The sequence below is a fragment of the Sardina pilchardus genome, chromosome 22 (assembly GCF_963854185.1).
Source record: "Sardina pilchardus chromosome 22, fSarPil1.1, whole genome shotgun sequence".
Classification (NCBI taxonomy): Eukaryota; Metazoa; Chordata; class Actinopteri; order Clupeiformes; family Clupeidae; genus Sardina; species Sardina pilchardus.
The window spans coordinates 9,931,219-9,958,957 of record NC_085015.1 but is presented as its reverse complement, the minus strand read 5'-3'; the positions used below and the strand labels follow the sequence as shown (position 1 = coordinate 9,958,957).

The following is a 27,739-nucleotide window of genomic DNA, read 5'->3' as shown; positions in this document are numbered from 1 at the left end:
TTTCGTGACCCCAGAAACTTGCCGGACTACTTTCTTCAGCATCAAAAACGATCAAAAACCGGCTGGATCTCGGCTCACAGGACGCTGTCGGGGGGTAAGTCAGTGCTGATGCACAACGTTGCTGACAGGGAACCCATATAACTTCGTGTCTTAAAACCCGAACTATCCCTTTAAACATGCGGTAAAAAGGTTGTTTATAGACACCCACATAAAATGATAAGGGCCGGGTTTCCCAGATTCGTTAAGAAGCTCTTAAGTGCTAAGAACTTCTTAGGAGCGCTATCAGAACGTTCTAACAGCGCTCCTAAGAAGTTCTTAGCACTTAAGAGCTTCTTAACGAATCTGGGAAACCCGACCAATGACCATTTAAGACGGTAAACGATTAAACTGTATCCATTTGTTATTTGTCGTTGTGTCCGGTAGGTGTGTCCGAGTGCATCATCATGGGCATTCCGATGAACATCGGAACCGGCTTGTTCAAGCTGCTCCATCGAGCAGATAAAGACCCCAACCCGCCCCGCAGACCCCTGCTCTTCGACAACCCCGAGTTCCACATCCCCCTGGTGACCCCCTAAGGCTAACGCTAATCCTAACCCTAGCGCTTACTCTAGGGTATTATAGGAGGGAACTTGCCCAAGCTTCCATTTATAGAAATGGTCTGTGCCTATGGAGTTTTGGGGGGAGACAGAGCACTGTTTGGACTTGAAGAAATAACAGGGTTGAGTATGGCGCTATGTGAGGGGATATGTTTGATTTTGCGGTCATTCAAAGGGAAGATGCTGACTGAGGAAATGCACCTGACCCCATTCTTAACATGGGTCCATGTTAACGGGTTCATTCATTGAAGATACAGTATAAGCAGCAAGTTCACCAGGTCTACCGGGATTCTTTTTATTTTTTCCTACCCTAGTCAATCCCAGCTGTTGATTGATGAGAAGACTCTTGACTGTTTTGATAGGGACAAAAGGACAAAAAGAGTTCATCATTTTCCACCGGGAAGGAACTTGGACAGCCTTCGATTTGCTGTCGTTACAAACATCTTTTTTTTTTCAGTGGAAACCTTTGATTCTTCTGAATTTTACCTCAAAGCAGAGTGACTAAGTCGCTCTTTTTTTGTTTGCTGGCAGTTGTTTCATTGAAAGACACATTTCATTTCTTTGTTTGTTTCAGTGTGCCTTCTTTCCGAAGTTATTGTACAATCGTGTACAGCATGTTTTGGGCTAGTGTCATTTTTCTTTTCTTTTTCAAGTAACTAGCTTGCCGTGTCTGCTTGTTGAGTTAGCATTTTTTTCAGTTATTAAGATAAATAGTGCAAAACAGGTCGCTGAGGTAAATGCCCTTTATTCCTAATGGTGTTTGCGTTCGGACAAAATGGACGAGGTAGTCATGCTAATAGCTCTGGTTTTGGAGTTTGTCTCAATTTGTCTTTTGTCTTACTCTGTCAACCTTGAATTAATGTGCAGAGAACAAGTATGACTAAAGCCTGAGTGATTGTCAACTATTTTTTATTTTCCGTTTTTCATCTGTATAAAGCTTGATTATATAGCCTATATATGTTTGTGAATAAAGTGTAAATAAAGGAATGTCTATCTGGAGCAACATTTTACATCTGAAAATAGTCAAGCACTGTTTACTGCAAGGCTGTTTTATTTGGCATTTTTATCATTTCAGTTTTATAATATCAACTTTGATTTGACTTATTGATTTGACCTATTGACTTCATTTATATCAATAATATCATTGCAGGCTGGAAACGGGCTGAGCATACTCAGATTCGAATTTGAACATACCTAAAGCATATATTTGACCGCAGTACGTAAATCATAGATCATCCACACAACTGACAACCCATTTCAGCAAACACATACAGGTACAACCTTTAGAGAACCTCTGGGGAACGTTCTCTAAAGGGTATGTGTTTGCTGGGATGCTATGAGTATGCTAAATAATTAATCAAGCCAAACAAGAAAAGAAAACAACCAGGTGTCATGTATTTCTTCTGACAGGAGGAGCTAATGATTAATGAAACTGCAAGAGCCAGATGGTGCAGTAGACAAACTACACAAACCCATAATCCTTTCCCCATACATTACAACTAAATATTTATCTCAAATTCCCCCCATTTTACCACTGTTTACCTTCCCCCTGCCAAATCTTAATTCTTTTCTCAGACTTGATTCACATAGAGTGTCAATAATCTAGCAATGTCTACACAATATCAGCCCGCAGCTCCTGACTGCCTCATCAAACACTCTTTGTTTTTGGCTTGCATTATTGGACCTGGCTTGCGCCGTGTCTACTGCTTAGAGCTCAAAACCACTTTATCGTGTGTGTACAGCCGGTGCATCGCATTCGGAGACGCCTTTTGAGTTCATGCGAGGTGAACAACCTGATGTCCCTGTTCTGAAATCAGAATATTCTCCAAAAAGGCTTCCTAAGCAGCATGAAAGGACAAAACCTTCCTGTGAGTGCTTTTGTGCTTCAGAAGCCTTCAAAAGACATTTCATAAACATGCCTTTTTTCAGTAGAGCAGTGAGATGAGCAATGCAGCCCTCATACACACACACACAATACAGCATGGGCACGGTTGTGCTCTTAAACCAAATCCTTTTTAAAAGCATTGCGTGGCACAAAAATGGTTTGCCACTGCGCCAAGCAAAGCAAAGTGCATGGTGGTCAGGCCTGCCATTCAGTGAGCTCTTATGCACACCCCGTGGTCAAAGTTGAACTATGTTTTCCTTTTGCCATGACGCACAGTGGCTACTTCACGCATTCCACCTTCCGTGTGAAATCGCCTTTATACCCTCATAATTGGTGACATCTAAAGAGCCCCGTGTGTCCATTATTATGTGGACTAATGCAAGAGATAAAGGATCTATTACAACTTACTTTATTGAACACATCAACATGTTTTGACCATGGATACAAGATGAGGCAACAAATTATTCAACACTTTAACCACAATATTAACTATGCAATATAATTTATCATCTGCATCAGGAGTTACTCCTCACAACAATAAACATCAGTGCTAGTCACATTTGCATTCTAGTGCTGTAATCTTAGAATCTTAATTGCCTGTTGTTCTTGTATCATTTGCGATTGTTTGACAGAAGTTGTGGCCATACTACGAAAGAGGTCAAAAGAAGAGCAAATATTTCATCAGAAACATGCACGTCAAAGCAAACAACACGTGAAAAAATATTGACTTTCAGCAATACAAAAATAAACCCTCTGGATAGACATTTCATCTATTTGCAATTGGAACAAAATGATTAAGCAACCACAGAGCATCACATAACAACAAAACATTCATTTTGTATGAGGCAAAAACATCAGATGTTGCACACATTGACAAGATTCGTTCCAACTGGGAACTGATTTATCTCTGAAAATCCAACATCATTCAAAGAATGCTCTGAAACGGAGGTGGCATAGTGATCCAGTCTGTGAGACAGTTTTTCAGAGTTTTTGCCAACCTGAGCACGTACTGTATGTCACCTTGAGGACACGCAAGGAGGTCATTACACTTTAGTTTCACAATGGCAGCTTAAAACAAACTGTGCAGTTGTACTGTACAGGCCTCCACAACCTTTAAGAGGGAGTTCAGACCAATGAAAGAATCTGGTGATTCTGACATTTTGTTTTTCTGCAGTGTCCTTTGACCAATTTGTTCTGTGGCAAACACCACTTTCGTCCAAACTGGCATGTTGACATTCTTGAAGCAAATTATGGCAGGATTATGCCAATCTTCAGTCACACTTGGAGGGGAAAATTAAGGGCTACACAGTTCTGCAATACGAACAACAAGAACTCCCCTCAGGGAGTCACAGCTTCATAGGTTACCAGGCCCCCACAATTACACCAACCTTTATGTCTGGGAAAACACAATCTAGCCTCAAGAGATACTCTGGACTTGGCTGCAGTGGCATGTAATGGTACAGCCAACAAGTACCTTCATAGCGGCCGGCAATAAACAGAGGGGCTCCTTTGGGACTGACTACACAACCTTGGTGATCTTCACATATTTCCGCAGCAGTGAAGCGAGACAAAAACTCCTCTTCAGGTTCCTCGTGATGTGACCTGTCTCATTAATACGATGCAGTTAATGCTTCTGTTTTGGAGTTCCCTCTGAGTTTCAGCAAAAGTGAGAGTTGGATTCATTAACGCGTCCCCCCCGGGCCTTGACCCCATAGCGCTTCATTTCCAAGCTTGAGACAAGCGCAACTGTCTTGTGTTTCATTTCGCGTGAGAGCTGTTGGCGGGCAGCTGCGAGGTGATGCCAGAGATCTTGACCTCGGGGAAGGCGGAGAAGGCGTCGTTGTTGGACGAGGACGAGCCCCCGTTGTCGGCCAGGTGTTGCTGAGAGTTGGCGTCGCCCACGCTGTTGCTCTGGAACGGCCCCCATCTGAGGGGCTTGATGAACTGCACGCTGTGGATGGGTCGGTCAATGGCGCCGCCCTGGTGGTGGTGGTGGTGGTGGTGGTGGTGGTGGTTTGGCTTGAGAAGACACGTGGAGAGCGTGGACAGGCAGCTCTTCTTGAAGTTCTCGTTCATGAAGGCGTAGATGATGGGGTTGTTGAAGGAGTTGAAGAAGCCGATGGCCTGCACAACTGCGATGATCATGTTGACGGTGACTTCATTATAGTGTTTCTCCAGGTCATCTAGAGGTAGGATGAAAACATGAGTGATGAAAAATTGCATTCCTTAGTCTTTCTTCTCACGCCTTTGGCATCTGTGAGAAAACTGTTCATTCTAAGTCCTGAATAAGCAACAGCCTGGGCAAGTCATTAGGTCCCACCTTAGTCTTTCTTATTTTGCCTTCAGCATCTGTGAGAAAACTGTTCACCTGAAGACCTAAATAAGATGCACAGCCTGGGCCCTTTTACCATTTTATTTTTTCGCTTTTCCTGGGCAACTACCTTAGTCGGCACCTGGGATTGTAAGGAACATGATTGTAATTGCTTATGGGAATTATGGGAATGACAGGAATTGCCTCAGGGAGCCATATGTCTCATTTCCCTGTAGGTCCATATTCTTAAAAGACTTAAAAACTGTTACATCTGAAAAAGTAATTGCCACTCTATCGCACTGCAGCTAAGTGCAGTCTAATCAGATTTTCCCTGTCTTCAGTTAAGAACAAACCATGACATTGAAGGGGCTTGACGGCAAAATGGATCTAATCTACCATCATTAGAGCGAAGCTTGTATCAATTCTGGCAGAGTAAATCACCGGCTATCACAGACACGCTTTCAAATGCACCATGACTGGTCTCCATGACGACAACAGTTGTTTCATTAGGCTGAATTGGCAACGGTAAGCAACACCTAGTCAATTGAATGTACCTCAACAAGGTATTAATATAAATGATAGTATAGTGAATACTTCTATGTGGTAAGTTACAGTAATCTACCTCAACATGGTAAGATACACTGACAAAATGCATTTTCTGGGTTGTGGTTCATTTAACCTTTTAATAATTTTGGTATCCACAAACTCCCTTTTCTATATCAGGAGTCCTTTGCTGCTGGGGCATATTTTTGCATACATTTATTTGTATTTACCATTTCAAGTGCACTGTGGAGAGGAACTTCTGAATTAATAAACTAGGTAAAATGATTTGAAAGGCTACAAAAGGCCTGTGCTGTGGTGTAAAAGAAAAAGTAATTTCATGGTTGAATCTACAGTAAATGCTACGTTTTAGGAAGGGGGGGGGGGACGGTCTCATAATAACTATGATGCATTTCTGTACTTTGCAAATGAATCATGATCTCTATTCATTAAAAAGAGCCTGGTTCCAGAGACTGGGTCATACTTACTGTATTCAAAGAGCATGTGGACTGTGTGAAATGGGGCCCAGCAGATAGTGAAAAGCAGCACGATGGTGATCATCATTTTGACCGCCCGCTTCTTCTTTCTGATCAAAACAACATGGAGAAAATCCATTTTTAATACATAATATAAACATGAAGGCTATAGGGTTGTTGAATACAAAAAAAAACACTGTAAAGGTTTCATTATTATTATCATTATAAATAAGTACTCTTATTATATCGTTTTGTATGTGGTTTGTACTTTCGAGGCATGATTTCAAAAAGCATGGCATGATAGGTGGGCAAAAAAACAACTCTCTAGAAGTGTATGTAATACAGTGTCAGTCACAGTTTAGTTCACTGCAGACACACACATCCTGTTGCTGTCAGCTCATTATTTACATTGTAATGTCGTCGTATTGTCTGGCAGATGATTAAAAAGTTTATACTTTCTGTTCACTATTGTTCCTTGCTGAAGTTATTTATGGTCCAATTAAAATTCCTCATAGCTCCTTTCAAACATCAAAACAAGATTTTCAAGTGTTTTGTTTTATTTGCACTTGGCTCTTCAGACTGTTACATTCACATCAGACATAAGAAAACAATCAGGCATGTATAATTATGGCATGTATGCTGCACATTCTTCTTGTGTTGTTTGTTGCCTGCTCAGTCAAGAGACCTTGGATACAGCACTTGTTTTTACTGTGCTGCATGATGTAGCTGTTGCAGAATGCTACTTGACACTCTCTGGTGCCATAGGGAGCACAAAAGATTGTTAAGGTGGAGCTGGAGTGGTAGATAAAACGGATACAAAAAAGTGGCGACACTCCCATAGACCTCTACAGGGAAAAAAATGGCAGCGCTTTTTACAGCCTATTTCCTCGTTATGGGACTTTTAGAACTATTTACAGCCAATCTCTTGGTCAGTATAGTCATTGAGTTAACTGATTACACCTTCCAGCATCCAGAAACACATCCCACCCTCCTGCGATTCAGCCATTCAGCACAGATTTTTTGGAACTTTTGAAAGTGTGGTGGCAACATCAAAGAGTGTCGCAACTCTCTCTTTCTATGGCTCTGGTTCAGGTCTATGGGCGCAAAATGGAGATTGCTTCCTCTGCATAAAGAGGCGTGTCACTGACGTATTCATGGGTTTCATCATGTCCCTTTCCACAGGAGTATAAAATCAAGCACCTTGATTAAGCATTGATGCAATTGCAATGTCTTGATTAATACGCCCGCGGAAAGGCACCTGGTGAATTGGTGATATTTCACAATAATCGTGGCGCTCTTTCAAGACCTCTAGTAACATTTATTAATTATAATATGGAAAATAACACACAGAAAGCATGTAAACTTTCAAAAAATTGAATAAAAACATCAATGGAATAATGGAAATGTCACTGCTCTCATACACCCCAGCGCCACCTGATCGTCATCATTGGTTTACATCGCAGGATTGTGTTGTCAATGTAGAGCATACTGTATGTAGCAACCAGCCAACAGGAGCAGAATAAATAACAGGGGCACACCTGATATAAAGTCTATTTTCTCCCCACGGAAATGCTCAAAAATGCTAAAAATGTACCTGAAATGGTCAGAAGGGTTTGAGGGTCATAATTCCGTAACCCGAAATTCACATTCCTAACTCTATAGAACCAAGATCTTAGCATATGTGGTGAAATTCTGATCTATGCCCATAGACTTCAATGGAACTGCCTCTGCTCTGCATAAAGGGGGATTTTGACCCCCCTTCCCCTCCCCCTCCCCTTCTCAAATGCGTGCTTGGTGCCGCCCCTTGACTTGGGCTATATTCATTTCTCATCTTTCTAGACTTGGGTCTGGATTTCCAGGCTACCCCAATGTTAAATAATATCTACTTCTTACCTGTGCACAACCAGATCATTATTACCTACTGGCATCCACTGACATGAAAGAGTATTAATTTACTTAACAAGTCACTACACTGCAGGCAGATGCTCAACAATGGCATAACCTACTATTCGCAACAACTTAATAGCCTACATGTTTTTGGACACATTTAGTGAAATTAGACAATTTCCCAAGGCACACCTGATTGAACAGTGGTTGAAAATCACTGCCTCACTGCATCTTACTGTTGAAGAACACTGAATACCCTCTGTCCACATCATATTTCTCATTCAAAATAGCAGGGTAATGCAAGTGCCAGAGATGAATAGAAACGGAGCGTCCGACAAAAGGTCTTGCTCTACATCACGTTGCATCATGCTACACACCACGGCTCTCGCCACGCACTACACACCTCCACGTTGTGTGCGCCAACTGTCAGGAAACAATTGAATGTACCCTTGACTAATTAAACTGATTTTATTGCAAATGCTTGCTCTCAACGCATACTTGGTAAGAGCCATGAAAAAAAGCAGTCAGATTTTAACAAGGTCAATGATAACTAGGGTATTTAATTTGGTTTTATCAATGTGGCAAACACATCACTGAAGCACTCTGGTAACATTACTGTAGCCTATTCATGGGTTTCATCAGGTCCCTTTCCCCAGGTGTATCAATCAAGCACCATGCAGTCTGCGTTCATAATCTAGGTGCTTGATTTTATACGAAAGGGACCTGATGAAACTCATGAATAGGCAAGCTGTAAAAAACATATTCAGATCAACAATGCCAGGTGTCAACCTATATTATGGTTGGTGTGTTAGGATATCTTAGCCTAGCCTAGGCCTATCTTTTATTTGAACAACCAGTGAATTCCAGCTGATTGTAATGGTGTCCTTTGATAGCAACTAAGTGTGTAGAAGTCAAGCAAGTTATGAATGAATAAAATAAACATGTCTTTTTGCCAACATGTGTAAACTTAATTCTGATTCTGAAATCTTTATAAATCTCACACTATGGCACACTCCTTTTTAATGCGTTGTTTTCTCAGCCACTATCTTACATTGAAAAATATTTTCAGATTTTTTAAATGGTAAATTCCACGTCATTCCTGAAGGTTTGGGCTTTTGCCCTACACTAGAATTTTTTTAGTATCAGTATCAAGATAATTTTGGCAGGTATCATACTGTATTGTCACAATGTGACAGTAAAGTAAAAAAAGGTCCGATGTACAAATTTGAGGGTTAGGATGATTATTTTTCCTCTTTAAATGTTTGTGGGTGTATGCGTTTTTGTTGACCCTTGTCATAGCATGAGTTTGCTATTTGACACTCTGTGGTGCAATAAGCAGCACTGCCTAGATAGTAGAAAGTCACCTCATGGTGAATAAGAGCAGTTAGGATAAGATAAATGTCAAAACATCTTCTCTGGTCACTAAAACCTTGCGGAAGTGTATCCAAATGACAGGTGCAGCCTTTACGGTCCAAAAAACATCCACTGTTTGTAACAAAATCCAGTCTCTCATTTGGTCCCACTGTTAATCTCAGTTTTGAGTTGTGTAACGGAAATGGCACAAAAAGGTTTTTTGTCAGTCCCAATTCTTTACAAATGTATATTTAAGACCCCTTGACATCAATTCGCCGAGGACTGAATGCCACTTCAGCCTCAGGGTCAGTGCAGAGGGTATGCATTTTAATGAATTCACATAGAAAACTGTATACTCAAGAAAGCCGGTAAATGTCTCATTATTAAGATGATATTACAAAAAACGTAAAAATGGTCACATAAAAATAAGGAAATGTGTTAATTATTAATATCTAACTGAGTAGATATAGTAGACAATCTGGTCACATAAAAATAAGCAAAATTGTTCATTATCAATATCTAACGGAGTAAGTTGAAAATGGCACATAAACGCATGGCCGTTGTCTACTCTACGCCATGGCTGTCGAGTCGACTCACCTTGAGATCTTGTTGACCTCGCGGTGGTTCATGGTGCTGAGGACGGAGGAGTCGCCCACGCGCTTGCGGACCCACAGCTCGATGCTGATGCGCGTGTAGAGGAACAGCATGGCCGCCAGGGGCAGCAGGAACAGCGCCACCATGATGAAGGTGGCGTACACCTGCCGGTGCCGCAGGGACCGCCACCGCTCCTGGCAACACACGTGGTGCTGGTCGTACAGGAAGTCGTACTTCACCTGCAGGGAGGGGGGGGGGGGCAAGCCAGGTGTTTAGCACAGCTGGATATTCACCACTCTGATGATGAAATACATCACTCTGTTATGAAATAGGCTAACATCTGAGTAATATCCTGTGACTAACTTTGTAGCAGAAATATTGTTGCTTAAAACGTGCATTTGAGACCTAACCATGCGTTCCGGTGTTTCTTGGGACCAAGCCAGGTGTTCAGCACAGCTGGATATTCACCACTCTGATTTACCTTTATTTATTTATATTTTTTTTGTCTGTTTTGTAGTTTGGATTGACTGGCGCTGGACAAATTTCACACATTTGAGCTTCCCAACAATGGAACCTGTCAGATATTCAACACATATCGGTTCCACTTATACAGTAACAAGGCAGCTTTATTATTTTCATGTGGTGCAATGCAGGTGCATGTCATGTCTGAATATGGAACAGTGTAAGCATACTGTTTTGGCTTTGTTACTGTGCTAACGGTGGGCCAAAGAAGATTTATTTCAAATAACTTCATACTAATTTGTGAGCAGAACATTTTTCATTAGCCATACAGGTGGGGGAAAAAATCCTTCTCTTGTCTTGTGAGACTAAATAGCCTACATATTAAAATGTTCAAAGTAATCTGATCCTCTGTGATGGATGTGTTTATCACAGTCTGTCATGTGACATGTGAGTAGAATGAAAGACCTCATTCTGTATTCATAGAAAGTGCTGCAGCTGAGGGTTCTTTGGGCAGCCTTTCTTTTAATTAATTGTGAAGATGTGGTGGTCTTTCAGGCCAAAGGCTTTGGTATTATAGAGTGAAATATGGCCATAATTACATATAGGACCTTGTGTTGTAGGTATGATGAATAGCCCTTCCACTTTCTAAAGCCAGTGGACAATATTTCCAATAAAAGAGCAACTACAACACAATAACTGTCAAGAGACACGTGCCTACTCCGTTATCTTTCAAGAGCAGAAGAGGGGTGTAATAATAGACTGTCAAGGGCAACCAACCAAAAGCATTGTTAAAATACACATATAATTTAGACTAGTCAGTTTTCCTCATCGCTTATCTCATCATAGCATTATCTATGTTTAATATTTCATGTTTGCCCATGATTTTGTTTGTAAGTTTATGTGTTTATGTACTGTATCCAGAAAAAATATTATGCTGAGTGCTTTTAAAAGTAAAAGTCTGAAAATGACCTCTATGCATTGGTGAAGAGAGTGGCAAAGAGTTTGTCATTAAACAAAGGCAACATACCTACTTGTGTATGCATTTTACATGAAAAACAATTTAACGCATTGCCTTAATCCAATACCAAACTCTGCACCTATCTTTCTCCACACCACTTCATATCCTATTCACATGAGTTGCTGTCACCTCAAGCTGTTGGACAAACAGCATGGGGGAACCCACGATCACAGAGGCTATCCAAACCAGCCCTGCAAAACAACAGCAGGAAATAGATACAGTCAGGTTCTACCACTGGCAAATGCCTTGCCTAGAGCTAATAAATAATGTATCCGCTTTAGATCTGAGAACATTTTGCAAGCTGGCTGATTGGAATCTGATTGCCATTTATTAGGAACAACACAAACAACACTAGCTTACAGCTCAGTTCCAGTCAATGGAGATAGTAGATACAGACAGTAGATTGTGATCATGTTAGGACAATTCATTTCACATGACATACACAGGCTGACTATTTATTTTAGATAAAGTGGCAATATGGCACCAGAGCAGAAAAAACAAAGCCTACCTAGCATTTTGTATGCTCTTTTCAGAGTGTACTGTCTCCTCATTTTCAAGGGGTAGACTATTCCCTGGTACCTCTCCAAGGCGATACAAGTCATTGTCAGGATGCCTGTCACGATTGCCGTTGTCTGGACAAATGGGACAGTCTTGCACACTAAAACACCTGTTGTAGGGAGGGGTAATGGAGATAATCTGTTGATCCAGGTGTACATGTCAAGTCAATCTGCATAACACTAATACAGCGAGTTTTACTTTAACCTCCAGCAACATTATGTTATGGAAGAATGCTGATTTTTTTTTCATGCGTGGGCTGTTACATAACTTCCTATGCTATCCAAATTACTTGGGCTAGTTATTGTCTGTATCATGAAGTCTAATAACAAGGGAAACACAGTATGTGTACTTGAAGGACTTGTCCTGAATATGCAAACGAAATCGTTAACACTCATTAACACTCCTGTTCATTACCCATTAGCTCACATCCTCGTTTGTTTACTGTCCCGAAGGCAAATTGGCGTGGGATTTCCAAACAGCTAAATAAGAGCTTGTTATTAAATTGTTGTTATGAATTAGGCTAGTATCTGAGTAATATCCTGTGACTAACTTTGTAGCAGAAATATTGTTGCGTAAAATGTGCATTTGAGACCTAACCATGCGTTCCGGTGTTTCTTGGTCTACCACGTGTAATCCATCACAAAGTGGATCTCCAAAACACTATTACGCATCAGATGTCATCAAGTAGTTTCCTCTGCCATTTAATAAACATTTCATTTGTTGACTTCGGTACATAACATTGACACAGTCAGCATTCAATCACCAGCTTGTCACATAAGTGTATAACAATACATAGGCTACTCACCTCCAAGCCACTCTGAGGATATGTTTTGTAACAATGTAAAAGGGATGCAAAAGAAAGTGATGAGGAGGTCGCTCACCGCCAGGGAGCAAATAAAAATGTTTGTTGCTGTTAACATCGTGCGCTTTCGGACAACAATGTAAACGACCAAACTATTTCCGATGAGTGCTAACACAAAAATCACAGCATACATGATGACAAATGTCGTCTTCGCTCCAGAGGGTAATTCGGGGATGTAAACAAGAGGCTTTATGTTGTACGTCTCTATAAACTCCTGTCGAGACAAATTGTAGTACTTCAGTAGCTCCTTCAGTGCCTCTGGGGTAATAGTTGCCATTACAGTAGACGATGGCATCCTTGCCCGCAACCAGCAAATGTGTGTATCAAGGGGAAAAAAGGCTTCAGCGGTTTACATTTTGACAAGGGAACTGTGGCGAGTGTCCGAATAGAAACACTCCGCGACTGTAGGTGAGTTGGCAAACCTCCAGTATACGTTCAGCCGTCCTGAAAAAGCCACATCAGTTCTTGCACGTTAGGACTGGACGCACCACACAGTGACTTCTATAGGGTACCAGTGAAAGCCTCCAGCGAGTGAGGGCTCAGTTGCCGGCATCCTCTTAAACGGCACATGACATCGAGCGTTAAATAGCCCTTTTGACGCATTTCTGCCTGTGATTGGTGCGGGTCTATTTGACCGTCACTGCGCTTGGGAAGTCCTGAGCAAGGATGTACATTAGTCTGAAGATCCGCCCTGACCACCAAACTAAATGATTGGACAGTGGGAGTGATGGCTTGTTTACAGTAGGCCACATCTAAACACATTCATATGTAGCCTGGCGACGTCCACTTAAAATATTCATTCCGTGAAATTAACTAGTGAGTCTGCTGTTACCTAACCAGGTTACTTCATATGACCATAGGTCATTAAAAAGGGGGATCTCAAACACAAGACATACACCAAAAGAGCAAAAAATATGCTGTTGCTTTTAATTGATCAATACATTTTAAATGTTTTAGGGTAGCATACTAAATTGCACCCGTTTTTACATGAGCTCTTTTTCAGAACAGGATATGTTCACTCTTGTATTCATTCAAGGCATGGATTGGGGTTAGTTAACGGTCTTTGGTATTATTTGCCATCAATGGTGCCTTCCAGGCAGCGCTGCCTTCAAGGCACTACTCCCTTCAGTTTAGGGGTAGGGTGAGGGTTGAGGGTGTTAGGAATAGGTCAAGGTGCCTTTTAGGCTGTGCTGCCTGGAAGGTGCCGTTGGAGGCAAAACACACATTGAGCTTGGTTAGCACATATCATTCTTGATTGTAGAGAATAATGGCAAAGCAAAAAAGTAGGTCTACTTAGACAAAGTCAGTTTAGGCTATCTAGTGATTAGTGAATGTGTTTGATTATTCCCCTCCACGACTAGCCGCAAATCCTTTTTTGCTCATTTAAAACCCTGTCAGGGGCAGGGCCAAAAAAAGAGTATTGGGTTTTAATCAGGGCTGAATTATTATGTGGACTGCGTGCATATATTAGCACATCCCCCCTAGGTTGGGGACATGCAGCCTAGCAACATGGAGAAACACTGGTCTTTCAGGTTCGACTTAGGCCACTTAGACACCCAGTAGCAGAATTCTTGTGGTGCAAGCTTTCAACAGAGGTGAGGAATCGCAGTTAATTCCGACACTATTGCCTCATCAGCCATGTTTAAGTATTTGTAAAGGCTTTAATGACATATTGTATTTTTTTTTTAATTTACACTTCTGTCATAGCATGTCTCAATACAGAGGTTAATTTTACTTGACGCAGAAACAGCATGTGGTGAGGGTGAGTGTGAAGCTAACTTCAGGTCACAATCGTTGAAAAGTTTGCTTTTATTGGCCGGTTAACAGAAGATGGACTTGGGAGAGAGTGACACTCCAGCTTCAACATGCCCGGACCTATCCGCTCTGAAAAGCCAAGAGGCCATCTTAAATAAGAGGAAAGCTGAGGACCAGTCTGATCAAAAGCCACTTCAGACCTGCAGGGACGTGTGTAAGACGAACGGCGTAAGCAGTGCTCGGTTTGGTGCTCTAAGCCATCACTCGTTCTTCTCACGCCACAACCCCCATCCACAGCGAGTCACGCACATTTCGGGTGAGAGGTGCCACCGCAATGCATTTCAGTCTGTAGTCTGTACAGTCACACAAATAAAGCCATATTCTCTCGTACTCCAACGAAAGGGAAAATATTGGATTCTAATGCAATGGCAATGAGCATGGTGTTAATGGAGTTTACTCTGTTGCTAGGTTCTCTTTCAAGCGTCCTACAGTAGGCTAGTATTGTGTGAGTTATAATTAAAGTCTAAAAATAAGCGCACAGAGGGAAACACTGAAAGCCAGTATAAGCTAAATGCTACAGTTACAAATCCTACAAATGATAATTGGGCAGTGTGGGTGCTTATATACAGTACAGCTCAGCTGTTGGGGCTGTGATTGGCATTTCCAGTAAGCCTGTTACATGAGTGCTTTGGTGTTGTACATAATTGTGTCTTTGGAGTTTGTGTGCACTTATAATGGCATTAATAAATATTACATGAATTTACAAATTTACAGTTGAATTTAGACTTAAAGTATTTTACAGCCTAGAAAGAAATATTAGTAAAAGAGTAAATACATTGTAACAGAATAGCTATAAGATAAGCAAAACACAACTCTGTAAGACTTAGTTAGATACAAGGTAAATAGATGTTGAGTTGCTTTTTGAAGATCCCTTAGTGTCATGTATATACTGTAGGCCTACATGCTTCTGCCAGTTTAAGTAAACTGACCGATCTTCAATCTGTCCAAATAGTCCAAATGTTGTGTCTGGCAAGGTGCTAGTGAAATAGATATCCTATCAATTATATGTGTAATCCTGCCTCCATTTACCATCTGCATTAAAATCACACCAACAGGCTTGTTTGAGCATACAGTATATCATTGTCATTGTAGGCTATTCAAATATGGAATCCTTATGAATAGCAAAATCCTCACCAAAAAAAAAAATCAGGTTTGCGCATTACCAAGAATAATTGTTTTACGTATGTATGAATCACTTGACGTTCAAAAATTGTTTCGGTTTTTTCTACTGCCAACAATTATGTTTTCCAGCTCAACAGACTCCAGGCCTTACTAGACAGACACATATCATGCAAAAGGTTGTAGTTACAAAAGATTTATGTTTAGGTTTATAAAGATTTATAAAAGATTTATGTTTAGAAAGAATGTAATTTCAGATTAATTTAGTAAGAGCTTTCTGAGTTATCAGTGCCACATTATTGCTTTATCAGCTGGTGCATGAAATACATTATTTCCGCACGCTTCCATCATATTCCAGAACATTCATTTTGATTTAATTATTTTTTTCGCGAGTTTGTCCTCTCTGACCAGAACCTTCCCACTGTGTTTAAAACACCACTGGTTACTTATTTCCCCTGTTTTTTCCTCAGAAATGAGAGACATTGCTTCCTGGTCGCAGCAGGGTGCCAGTGTGTTCACAGAGTGAAAGAGGCTGAGCTTTTGATCAGCGAGATCACAGACTGTACCCACCCGGGGGTTTTCATACTGTAGCTAACTAGGGGACAGAGTTTGCACTGGTATAAAGATAGAATGGTATGCCATTCTGTGTTTCTTTTTCCTCTTTACCTTTTTTTTGTGTTGTAATGTCCATACAGGCCTGAATGGCAACCCAGTGTGCATGGTGAATGACGACTGGTACGTGAGCAGTCCCCTCTTCCCCCATCCACTCATCGCTGGTCGGGTGAAAACGTCGCACAGGGGCCCCCTGCCAACGCACCACTTTGGGCTCCACCTCCAGCAGCTTGGCTCAAAGGCCGGAGCAGGTGGAGTGCTGGCCTTTTGATGTGTGATGTGTGTGTGTACGCGTGTTATGTAACTATGTACTGTGTGTGTGTGTGCGTGTGCGTGTGCGTGTGCGCATGTGTGTGCACAATCATCACAATGGCAACTGCAATGTGAACCAATGCAGTTACCTCATCGCAAAAGCTGCACGGTTCATTTTCTTATACAGTATCTCATATATTGATATTATATAGATATTTTCCCCAAATCGCACAGCCCTAACGTAACCTAGGAGATGCTGCTGTTTCTCTTAAAGCGCTTCTGTCGGAGGCCTGGAAGGAGGAGCTGAAGGATATCACAGCCAAAGTCAGCTTGTCCACCCAGGCCCAGGACAGAAGAGAGGTAGGTGTGATGTGTGTGTGTGTGTGTGTGTGTGTGTGTGTGTGTGTGTGTGTGTGTGTGTGTGTGTGTGTGTGTGATGCTCAGATTGGGTGATACTTTGCTTGTGTGTGTGTGTGTGTGTGTGTTAGTCTGGTTTTCACCGTACTAAACTCAATCTTTTAAGATTGAACATTAGTCTGGCGAGGCTGCGCTTTGTTTCTACTGCACTTCGTGTCCCTGGAAGCTCAGGCAGGGTTCACCCAGCCTATGTGTGTGTGTATGTGTGTGTGTCAACCTTCTCACTTTTGTGAAGAAAAAAAAAAAGGTACTGTAAAAAACCCTTCTCACTTTTGAAAATGTCATTCATTTTAGTATTTGTGTGTATGTGTGTTTTGTGTGTGTATGTGTGTTTGTGTGTGTGTGCGTGTGTGCGTGTGTGTGCGTGCGTGCGTGCGTGCATCCCCCAGCAGCAGCGGGCAGACAGGACAGCAGGCGGGAGGAAGACCCAGTACTCAGCGCAGACGGGCCGCATCCTGCCCCCTCCCACCCGCTCCATGGGCCGCTACAGCTCCACCGCCTCCATCCCCCGCAGGACCTCCACCTGTGCCCCTGCTCCTACGCAGCCTCTTCACGACCAGGAGCTCATGGTAGCACACACACACACACACACACACACACACACACACACACACACACACACACACGCTCACACACACACACACGCTCACACGCTCACACACACACTGCAAACACTTACACGCACACACACACACACACACACACACACACACACACACACACACACACAAACAAACACACGCTCACACACACACATGCAAACACGCACACACACACACACACACACACACACACACACACACACACACACACACACACACACACACACACACACACACACACACACAGACATACACGCACCACACACTCACACTAATGCCCACCCACACACACGCCACACATACTGCATGTTCAATATCTGTTACAAGAGTGAATGGGTTTGTAAATAACTAATAGTTGTATTCAGTTTCTGAACTGATCTGAACATAGTAAGTATCTGTAATCTGAATAAGTAATAGTGTAATTAATACTGTCATAAATCTGCAATAATGGTTAATGGTGATTTTTTTTATTATTATTATTTGTAATAGCAGTTGCACGATCTGTGCATAATAGTCATTTGTTATAACGGCTGACCTATTATATGTGGAGTGAGGGTACCAAGCAACAGTGATGAGCTTCTAATACATTTACAAATCTGCATACCATAATGAAATATAATTTGTCATTTGTGATGAAGGTTGCAGTGGGTAACAGGCTATTTAAATGTGTATTTTTAGATGCCTTTTCTGGAGGTTGCCCAAAGTGTAAATCAGTACTGATGGTGCCATGCAGGCTGGGTTAAGCCCTCTCATTTGGGTTTGATAACACGTCTGTGAACCAGAGTTCGAACTCTTTTCGGGTTTCAGGATCTTGCATAACTGTGGAGTGTACAAGTGGCAGTCAGATAATGTATTACACTGTAAGTCTGTTTGTTTGGTTCATTTTGACATTGCATAGTTTCATAAAGTAAAGGCACATCAGTGACACATTTTATGATTAATTCATAGATAACCATTCTTCCACCAAGAAATGCAGTGAGATGCAGCAACTTGTGTCGCAGTAATATAAAATGAAAATACGGTCAAATGTGAAGGGTAGCATTTGGTTTCACAATGGGAGCGAACCTGATTCAGCCAACTGTAATCAAAGACTGAATCTGTGAACTGTGGCTGTGATATTACTCTGCTGGCTGAGAGCGTATAATCTCACACTCATGCATCATGCATGTGAAATGCTTATTGCCTCTCTGATACATTATATTATAACCTACTGTGGGGAGAGTTAGAGGTCTGCATAGATATGGGTACTGATTCAGAGATACGTAGGAGTCAAGGTAAAGTTGAACTGATATCTATATTGGACATAGGACATACAGTACTTTGCATAAATCGTCCATCCTTTATGAACATTTTGTATGCGGCACATTTTCAGACATACACAGAAATATGTTAAATTCCTGTAGACAGAGGCTTTCCCGCTATTGCCGATCAACAGCCTATCAACAACAACAAGATGTGACATACAATAACAGTTCCAAATGATCTGGTGGTCGTCAAATACATGCCTCATGTTCGACCTGGGAGCCGAAAAGGCTCTTCTATACGACATGACATACACTACATGCCAAGTAGTCTGAATGACTAACCAAAGAACCAGAACATCACCAGAACATCACCATCAACAAGAGCAATCTTCCTGAGCATTTCATTGAGCAGACATCTTCCTTCATTGGGATGTCATTGAATTTGTTTATTTTTTCATTTTGTTTAAGTATATTTTTGGGGCTTTTTTGCCTTTATTTGTATAGGACAGTGAAGGGTGAGACAGGAAGTAAATGGGAGAGAGAGATGAGGTGGGACTGGGAAATGGCCGGACTTGAACCTGGGTCCCCGTGGGCACTCGGACCCATATGTGGTATGAGCGTTGTAGCCCGCTGCACCACAGCGCTCCCCGAATTTGTTTATTTTTGTTAAGATACTCAATTGATATATTTGGTTACGCTTTACTTGAAGGTACAGTATCTGCATAAGAGTGACATGACACTGTCATGAATGTGTCATAAACATTATAAACAAGTCATGAATGTTTACGACATAATGTGTCTGTCATTAAATGTCATTCAGTTTTTGTCATGACAAGTTAGGGATAGGGTTGGGGTTCATGTGTGATAACAGTGTCATGTGTTTATGACAATGTTATGTCACTCTTATATAGATTCATGTAATGTGTCACCATATATTTTTCCAAGCTCCCTGAAAAATGGCACTGTTACTTTGCAAGAAACACCAATACTGTCGAGACACGGGTGGCCATTGATTTTCTGAATCTGGTGTCATAGCACTCCTGCAGAGGAGCCAGAGGTTGGAGTGTGCAGTGGCATTGCCACTATGGTTGAAATAGACCGGAGGAGGTAGACGCATTGGCACTTTAGAAGTGATTGCATGGTGCGGGTACAGCAACATGTGTGCTGCAGTGGGATGTGGATGTCATTTTGCTCTGTTGTCTCCTGAATTGATTTTGTAGTGTGTGTGTGTGTGTGTGTGTGTGTGTGTGTGTGTGCGTGCGTGTGTGTGTATGTGCGCGTGTGTGTGTGTGTGTGTCAGTGTCATAATACACAGAGTATAGTTTTATGGGTTGACAGGTGTGAATTTCTCTGATGTGCTGATTACCGACATTACACTTTACAGATGTGAGTGTTTGTGTGTAGGCCTACTGTATGTATGTATGGATGTTCTGTATGTATACTGCTGTACTGTGTGTGTGTGTGTGTGTGTGTGTGTGTGTGTGAGAGAGAGAGAGAGAGAGAGAGAAAGAGTGTGAGAGAGGGAGAGAGAGAGAGAAAAAGTGAGAGAGAGAGAGAGCGAGAGAGAGAGAGAGAGAGAGAGAGAGAGTTTGAGGGTTCTCCAGAGGATGACAGGTGTCACTTGGTGTCCTCCTGTCTCTGGCAGGTGCTGGAGCTGCTCTGTCAGATCCTGCAGACGGACTCCCTTCACCTGCTGCAGCAGTGGCTCCTGTTCGCCGGACAGAAAGGTGAGATGACAGGGTTGTGCGACTGCGGACAGTACCATCAGTCACTCTGTCATCTCTGCCATCACTGGCCATCGCTGAGAGGGTGCAGAAAATTAGCTGTCTTGTACCTGTCCTGTACCTTAGCTTTTTTTCAGCTTTGATTGAAAGTGAAGGACAATTTTTTTTTTGTTGCAAAAATCAAGTATTTTGTTATTACTGAACCTATAGACTTGATCTTGACATTGTTTATTAAGCTCAATTTGATCTGTGATTCTATCTGTAATAATTGTTTTGGCATTTATCCACTCATGCACACATGTACATTGCAAATACGTGTGTTAATGTTAATGTTTAGATGTAGCCTATCTGTGTCTTTGCATACAGTAATTTATTGTGTATTAGCCCCATTGTGTGTAAGCTGCAGGACAATGTTTCATGCAAGTTAAAAGGAACAAAAGCATATTAATACCACATGAACTGCTCCCGTGTATTAAAGCAATAGTTCGGAATTTTGGACATAGGACCTCATTTCCAACTCATTCTGGGTGATATAGGTCGGTGAAGACCATTTTCAGTGAATTTCTGCCCTTCCTATGAGTTGCAGCGTTCATCTCGTGCTAATCTGGTGCCAAGATAACGCAAGTCAACGGTAACATCCAGCCTGCCACTGAAAACACTCCACAGAACACCCGAAACAAATACATTTTAACGTCAGACTATCGATGCACATGCCTAGTGTTGATAGAACCATGTTAGAAATAAAACGAACCTTGCATCGCATTGCAATAGCCTACTTTGTTCCCTGTATGGCAGTGGCGGATTGATATTGAGAAACTAGTCCCTCAAAATTTAATAAATGATTGAGTTGCAAGGTTAGTTTTATTTCTAAAATTATTCTATCAACACGGACATGTATATCGATAGTCCGACGATTTAATTGACTTGTCTCGGGTGTGCGGTGGAGTGAGTAAGACTGTTGTTGATGTCAGACTGATGTTACCGTAGAAATGTGTTAGCTCAAAACCAGCGTTAGCAAAGGGGGACGCTGCAACTGAAGGAAGGGGCTAAACGCGATAAAAACGGTCTCTACCGACCTATATCACCTCGGTAAAGTTGGAAATGAGGTCCTATGTCCAAAATTCCGAACTATTCCTTTAACTTAATAACTGAAGAAACTTTGCAGTATCATTGAATAAGCCGCGGCTAATAGTTGGGAAATTACAATATGTCTACGCACAGTGATGTGCATGTGTGTGTATGCACAGCTGTGTGTGTGTGTGTGTGTGTGTGTGTGTGTGTGTGTGTGTGTGTGTGTGTGTGTGTGTGTGTGTGTGTGTATGTATGAAATCACCCTAACCTCTCGTGCTTCTTAGAAAAAGACCTGGTGATGGGCCTGCTGCAGCAGGCGATGGCCGACGCCTCGTCTCCTAGCCGACCGTACATACCAGGCCAGAGCGCAGCCACGAGCGTGCCACGTTCGTCTCTTCCTCCTCCTACGCGCTCACTTCCTCTGAGCCGCCAACCGACACAGCACCACAGAAGGTCACGGTAAGGGCATGATCGAGGCATTATGAGATCATAAAGAGAAATAAACGAGGCATTATGAGAACATAAAGAGAAATAAACGAGGCATTATGAGAATAGAAAGAGAAATATACAAAGTGATGGAGAGAGAGTGCTTAATAGCCAATGTGTTCACACTGAGTTTTATTAACAGTACTCACTACAAAAGTTAAAATGCCAAGTCAAAGCTTTCGTGCTGCCACTGTAGCTCTTGTTCACTGATGGAGAAAGTGTCACATGACCACAGGTGTTTCTAATTTATTAGGCCCAGAAGGGCCTTGGTGGTCATGTGACAGAAGCCTGTTGTAGATCTTAGGGAGGTAATGGCGTAATGGAGTGTAGAAGTAGTTTCGGTTACTTACTACAGCTAACCTGTTGTGTGGGTGATGGACAGAGTAGAGTAGAGGACCATTCACTCCAGAAACGATAACTGTAAAGAAAACTGTAAAGCGATACTTTAGAAGGAAACGTGCGATTTAACCAGGAACATTTTATTATGTTTGATTAGGATGTTGTTTTTCCTAATGTGTGTGTGTGTGTGTGTGTGTGTGTGTGTGTGTGTGTGTGTGTGTGTGTGTGTGTGTGTGTGTGTGTGTGTGTGTGTGTGTGTGTGTGTGTGTGTGTGTGTGTGTGTGTGTGTGTGTGTGTGTGTGTGTGTGTGTGTGTTTATTATGGTAGTCTGTGGAAGACTCTGGAGACGGCAGAAGACACACCAGGTAATTACTCCGCTTCTCTTGCTATCTACATGCATAAATGGATGCACTCTCTTCCTTCTTGCAAACGAATACATTCTCAAATGCCTGTTTTGGGGCATCATGTTGTTCAGTAATTGCTATGTAGATGAGCAGCGGGCGTAATCAAACTCGGCTTACAAATCCTATAGCTATTCCCTCCATCAACAAGCTGTCACGTCTTAGCATGAAGCCTGAACATGTGCTGCATATCTTAATAGCCTCAGAGTTCAAGGCAATTAGCAAACCAAGCAATCAACGAAGACCATAATTAATAAATCGCCTTGAAGCTCCATGTGTGGAAGCTGTGCTAATGGCATAATTATAGAAAGTTAGTTGTTTGAAAATGTTCATCCTTGTTTTCGTGATAAGACAAAGTGTGTGTGTATTGGGTATTTGTCTTGTCATTCAGTTCGGTCTGAGCTTACTGTGTCTCTTTCAGAGAGGATCGGAGAGGCTGAGGTCCTACAGATCCACACTGCGGAGAGTGCTGCCACTGACCCCTCCCCCACTGAAGCTAAACCCCAACTGTGCTGACATATAGGGCCTCTCTCATTCGTCATTTTATCTATCATCTGTAGCGGTTCCACCACTCAAGCCGGGAGGCCCCTTAGGAGGGCATTGCAGTAGTTGAGGCCAGAGATAACCATGTTCTGTACCAAGAGCTGGATGGTGTGTTGGGTTCAAGTATGGCCTAATTCTTCTCTTATATTGAACTGGGTGATGGGTGCTGGGCGACATGGTCAGAGAGGGTCAGTTGGTCATCAATCATGACAGCCAAGTTTCTTGCAACCTTGTCAGGAGCAAAAGTTCTGGAATCAGTTTTCATGTCGATGCGCAGTAAAGCCTCTTTGGCTCGGAAGACCAGCTGTTCGGTCTTAGAGAGGTTTAGTTAGAGAGCATGTTCCTTCATCCATGAGGATATGCCAGAGAGACAATTCAAGATCCACGCAGAGATTGTTGTTTCGTCAGATGACAATGACAGATTTGGGTAGCATCTTAGCAGCGGATAATCATTGGGAGTGAGATATGGACATTTTCTTGAAAACCAATTCTTTGCTTGATTTCACATGTCGTGGTAATTGCTATGGTGTCAATATATCTTTTGTACATCAGCGCATTAGAAGAGAGAAGAAAATATAGCAATTATGGTTCAGGCTACAATGTAACAGCAGGTGTAGTGAAAGTGGGACGCGTTGGAGTCTTGACAGCATATAAAGTGTTCTGGTGACTCAGAAGCTGTGTACAATTAAAACAACAGGAACTTGATAGCAAATTATTACAACTGACGTCTCAGCAGGTACAGAGAATGGTGATAGGGGAGAGATTAATTTGGCAATATTTGGTTTGTCTGTATTTGGTTTGTTTGTTCTTCTAAAACACAACGTGTCCTCCCTTAATTAAGCTTAATAGGCGTAGGTGTGTTTAATCACTTATTTAATGACAGATTCATTAAGGCACTAACTCACGGCAGAAAGAGGAAAAACATGTCTTGTGGGAATGGAACATCACAGGCACCACACCTGAAGATATCAGTCTCCTACAGGCCTTGGACATAGCGCAGAGAGTCGCTGTGTTGGTCAGGATGAAGTGAATCCCCCAGTGATCTCTAGAGCGTGATTATAATTAGCCTCGTCTTCAAGAAGGCTCATCCTGTGCTCTTGCACCCAGGCACTGGAATGCCAGTCAATCCCTCCGTAAATGTCAGCCAGGATTTATCCTCCTCGTGTTGGAAAGATACTATACTGTAGGTCATCACTGTTGCCATTTTTTGGCAGATGACGCAGATTTGCAGACGCAAATGACTGATGCTAATGGTCTCCTGGCGACTCATACCTGTTCCAACCTCCAAAGCCCGTGCAACAATAGAGTGTCTGATGACATCATTAACCAAATTGACGCAGTCACAAAACAGCCTTCACGAGATATGTCAAAGTCACACGATGACAGCTAGTCATCCTGAAAGATGTGTTGTTGGCATAGGATTATTTTCGATCAATACTGGCCCCTGATACTTAAGCATTATCGCACGAGTGGGAGTGGTGTTGTTGGCCTATATCGCCATGGCTGTGGTTCGCTGTAGGCATGAAGCCGAAGGCTTATATACAGTATATACAGTATATATATATATACTGTATGTATATGAGGAAGAGCTTGGGGGGGGTTTGCTTCAGTAAAATTAAATTTCTATTGCCTATCTAAAATCTTTTTAGGATGTAGATTGTGTGCAGGTATTTTTACAATATTTTTTCCCCCACCAATCACTTTGGGTCGCATGCTGTGCACATGAAACATGGACATGCAATCACAGGAAGAGGTGCAATAAGTAGCCTATTCTTCCATAACTGGAAATTATAATTATCATTCTCAGTGTCAGACCATCAGATTGTCTAATTGTGCCTAATCAGGTCTTTGATGTTTTATTCTTGAAGTCATTAACTATTGTAAAGAAGCTATTGTCCTGGTCAGAATTGATTCTAATTGTGTCATTATTTTCATTTGGATCAAATGGATAGCTCCACTATTAAATTGCTAATGCACTAGAATTCTAATGAATTATCATTAGTCAGTTCCCAGTAATGATAAAGTACGTATGGTAAGGAAGTACGTTTAATTTATATATCAAATGTAAGACTATAGTGCTTCACACAGAAAGTAAAATTTTAAAAGAAAAACTGTCCTCCAAACCTAAATTCAGGATTAGCAGTTGCCAAATGCCAAACGAAAAAATAAGTGTGTCTGAAGCCTAAAGCTAAGTACAACCACGGCAAATGCATGGTCACATCTTTTTGTTAGAGTCGTGTCTGTGGGATAACTGAAATGATTGGAATGCAGACCTTAAAGCTATAACTATTTATTTAGCACACTTTGTCTACTGCTCTACTCTTTCAAGACTCTTTTACTTGTTGTCATCTGTGACTCCTCATTGGTGGAATGACTTATCCAGTGTTCTACAGTCTTGTGATGATTTGGGGATTTTCAGGATTTGTTCTCATCCGTTGAGCTGCATCTAATAAATTCATTATCTTTACTGTTATGGCTTGTCTATTGTTATCATGAAGCCTTGCCGTTGTTATAATAATATACTTTAAGCTATTAAACTTCTTTAGACTGTTCATTTTAATAATAATGTAATATTTGTTGTTACTCTTGTATGTTGCTTTGGACAAAAGCGTCTGCCAAGAAACATAAGTTAAACATTAGCGTTGACATTCAAAACAGAAACACATGGCTTTAATTGACAAGCGCTTGTTTATCACCCCCATAGTGTTTCTGTTGTTTTGCTTTTAGTTGCCATCGTGACTGTCACCTCGGCTGCGTTCTGTTACATTGTTTGTATGTTTGTTGTGAGGAGAACTTGACTCTTTGAGCTTTGCTCTGTAATCCTTGCCTGAAGGGAATGTGGTTTATTATTCCTGTTTGCTGGAGGGGAGCTCCATGCACCATCAGATGGTATAATTCTGTGGCAAGCATACTGTACCTCAAAGAATATTCTTCAACCGACTTTGATTAAACAATTGATTTAAAAAAGATATATATTATATATTTAGCTATGCCCTGATTTTCTAAAGTGCTTTGTGTGCATAAAACAACGTGCTACATAAATAAGCACTTTGTTAGGTTGTAGCTCATACTGTATATCAATTCTCTTTGTCACAGAAGGGCCACCGGCTTTTGTTCTGTTGATCTTTTCTCTGCTGATTTTGCAGGCTGGTTCCATCCAGTTTCACTCTTTGTGTTTTCCCTTTATGACTGAAGAATGGTGTTTCTTCAGCATATAATATTAAATTGTGGTATAGTGACAACTTTGAATTAAACGGGCAATTTACTAGTAATAGTGTTGGGTGATACTTTTGGATGCATTTATTACTTAAAGGTCTCATAAATACATGCTGCAGAATTTGTGAATCAATTTTTAGAGACCGTTGATAATCAGAAGGTAAACCTCTCTGGTTAGATTTATCATTTTTGGGTAGGTACACAGTGTTTCTTTCCTTGTTTCAGAGAATAGTGTGTGTGCGTGTGTGTGTGCTTGTGCGTGTGTAAACTCCCATTTAAATGTAAAACATACCTGCTGAGCAAAATAACTGTTCCAATTGCCATGGCCTTGCCAGCAGTATACAGCATTAATCAACAACAAAAGAGATGGGGCCAAACACATCCCATCATTTCATAGTGAGTAGCCTACTGCATGTGATTGTACCCCTTAAAATGATGAACAGTCAGAGCAGCCTGAAAGCTTGACTATCCAGGCCTTTTCAAAAGGCATTCAGATTAATAAATAACATCCCCCAATCCTTCCCAGTTTTAGTGAGACAGACAGATAGATACAGTAAATAGATAGATAGATAGATTCATTACTGTATTCACTCCAAAGGGAAATAATGGTGTCACATCAGCAATATATAATGCTAACATATATCACACATGCACAAGTGGAAAACAAATCCAATAAAACATAGAGGAGAGCTCCCTGGGTCAATAATGTTTGTTGCAGTAGATCTACAGGGTGTTAATCAAAATGGCCTTCAGGTCATCAATGAAAACAAAACAAAAATAAATGCAGTCTTGTGAAATTGATTGCCAACTGTGGAGAATACGTTTAACGAGTAAGTGAGTACAAGACACTGAAGACGTACTGTACATGTCACATTTTTATTGTATGCTCTTTGCAATTCTACAACATTGTGACAGAATTTGATAACTACGTAGTTCGCAATTTTGCATGTAATTAACTCAAGCAATGAAATGAAGACTATTAGTTCAGCATCCATGAATATTGTTCATTTTGACTAGCATGACATAAAAGATGTAAGAAAAGTAGTCTCTGTCACCTACAAGTGACAGAGACTACTAGAAACTCTAAGTACCAGAACAGGATGGACACAGAACAGAATGTGAGTGTGTGTGTGTGTGTGTGTGTGTGTGTGTGTGTGTGTGTGTGTGTGTGTTTGTACAGTATGTGTGTAGTGAATCATAACCCATTATATTACAGTATATTGCATACTGTACATTACATTATATGCTATCACTGCATTATGTGTGAATCTAACATCATACATGCATGTATTGTATGTGCTTGCGTGTGTGTGTGTGTGTGTGTGCGTGCATGCGTGCGTGCGTGCCTGTATGCCT

General features: G+C 41.5%; 2 protein-coding genes across 2 annotated transcripts in view; one reads left to right on the top strand and one right to left on the bottom strand.

Annotated features, from left to right (window-relative positions):
* The window catches only part of polr3a (polymerase (RNA) III (DNA directed) polypeptide A), a 34,880-nt gene extending 33,274 nt beyond the window's left edge, over positions 1-1,606 (top strand). Inside the window, exon 31 of the mRNA XM_062526396.1 lies at positions 424-1,606. Coding sequence (XP_062382380.1) covers positions 424-575 — 152 coding nt within the window. The 3' untranslated portion in view covers positions 576-1,606. The remainder of the gene's footprint in view (positions 1-423) is intronic.
* Positions 1,607-4,239: 2,633 nt separating this feature from the next.
* On the bottom strand, positions 4,240-12,819 carry qrfprb (pyroglutamylated RFamide peptide receptor b). Its single transcript, XM_062526960.1, has 6 exons — positions 12,486-12,819; positions 11,631-11,789; positions 11,252-11,313; positions 9,646-9,881; positions 5,821-5,918; positions 4,240-4,664 (listed from the first exon to the last, which is right to left on the bottom strand). The coding sequence occupies exons 1-6, from the start codon at positions 12,817-12,819 to the stop codon at positions 4,240-4,242; spliced, it is 1,314 nt and encodes a 437-aa protein (XP_062382944.1).
* Positions 12,820-27,739: the final 14,920 nt, after the last annotated feature.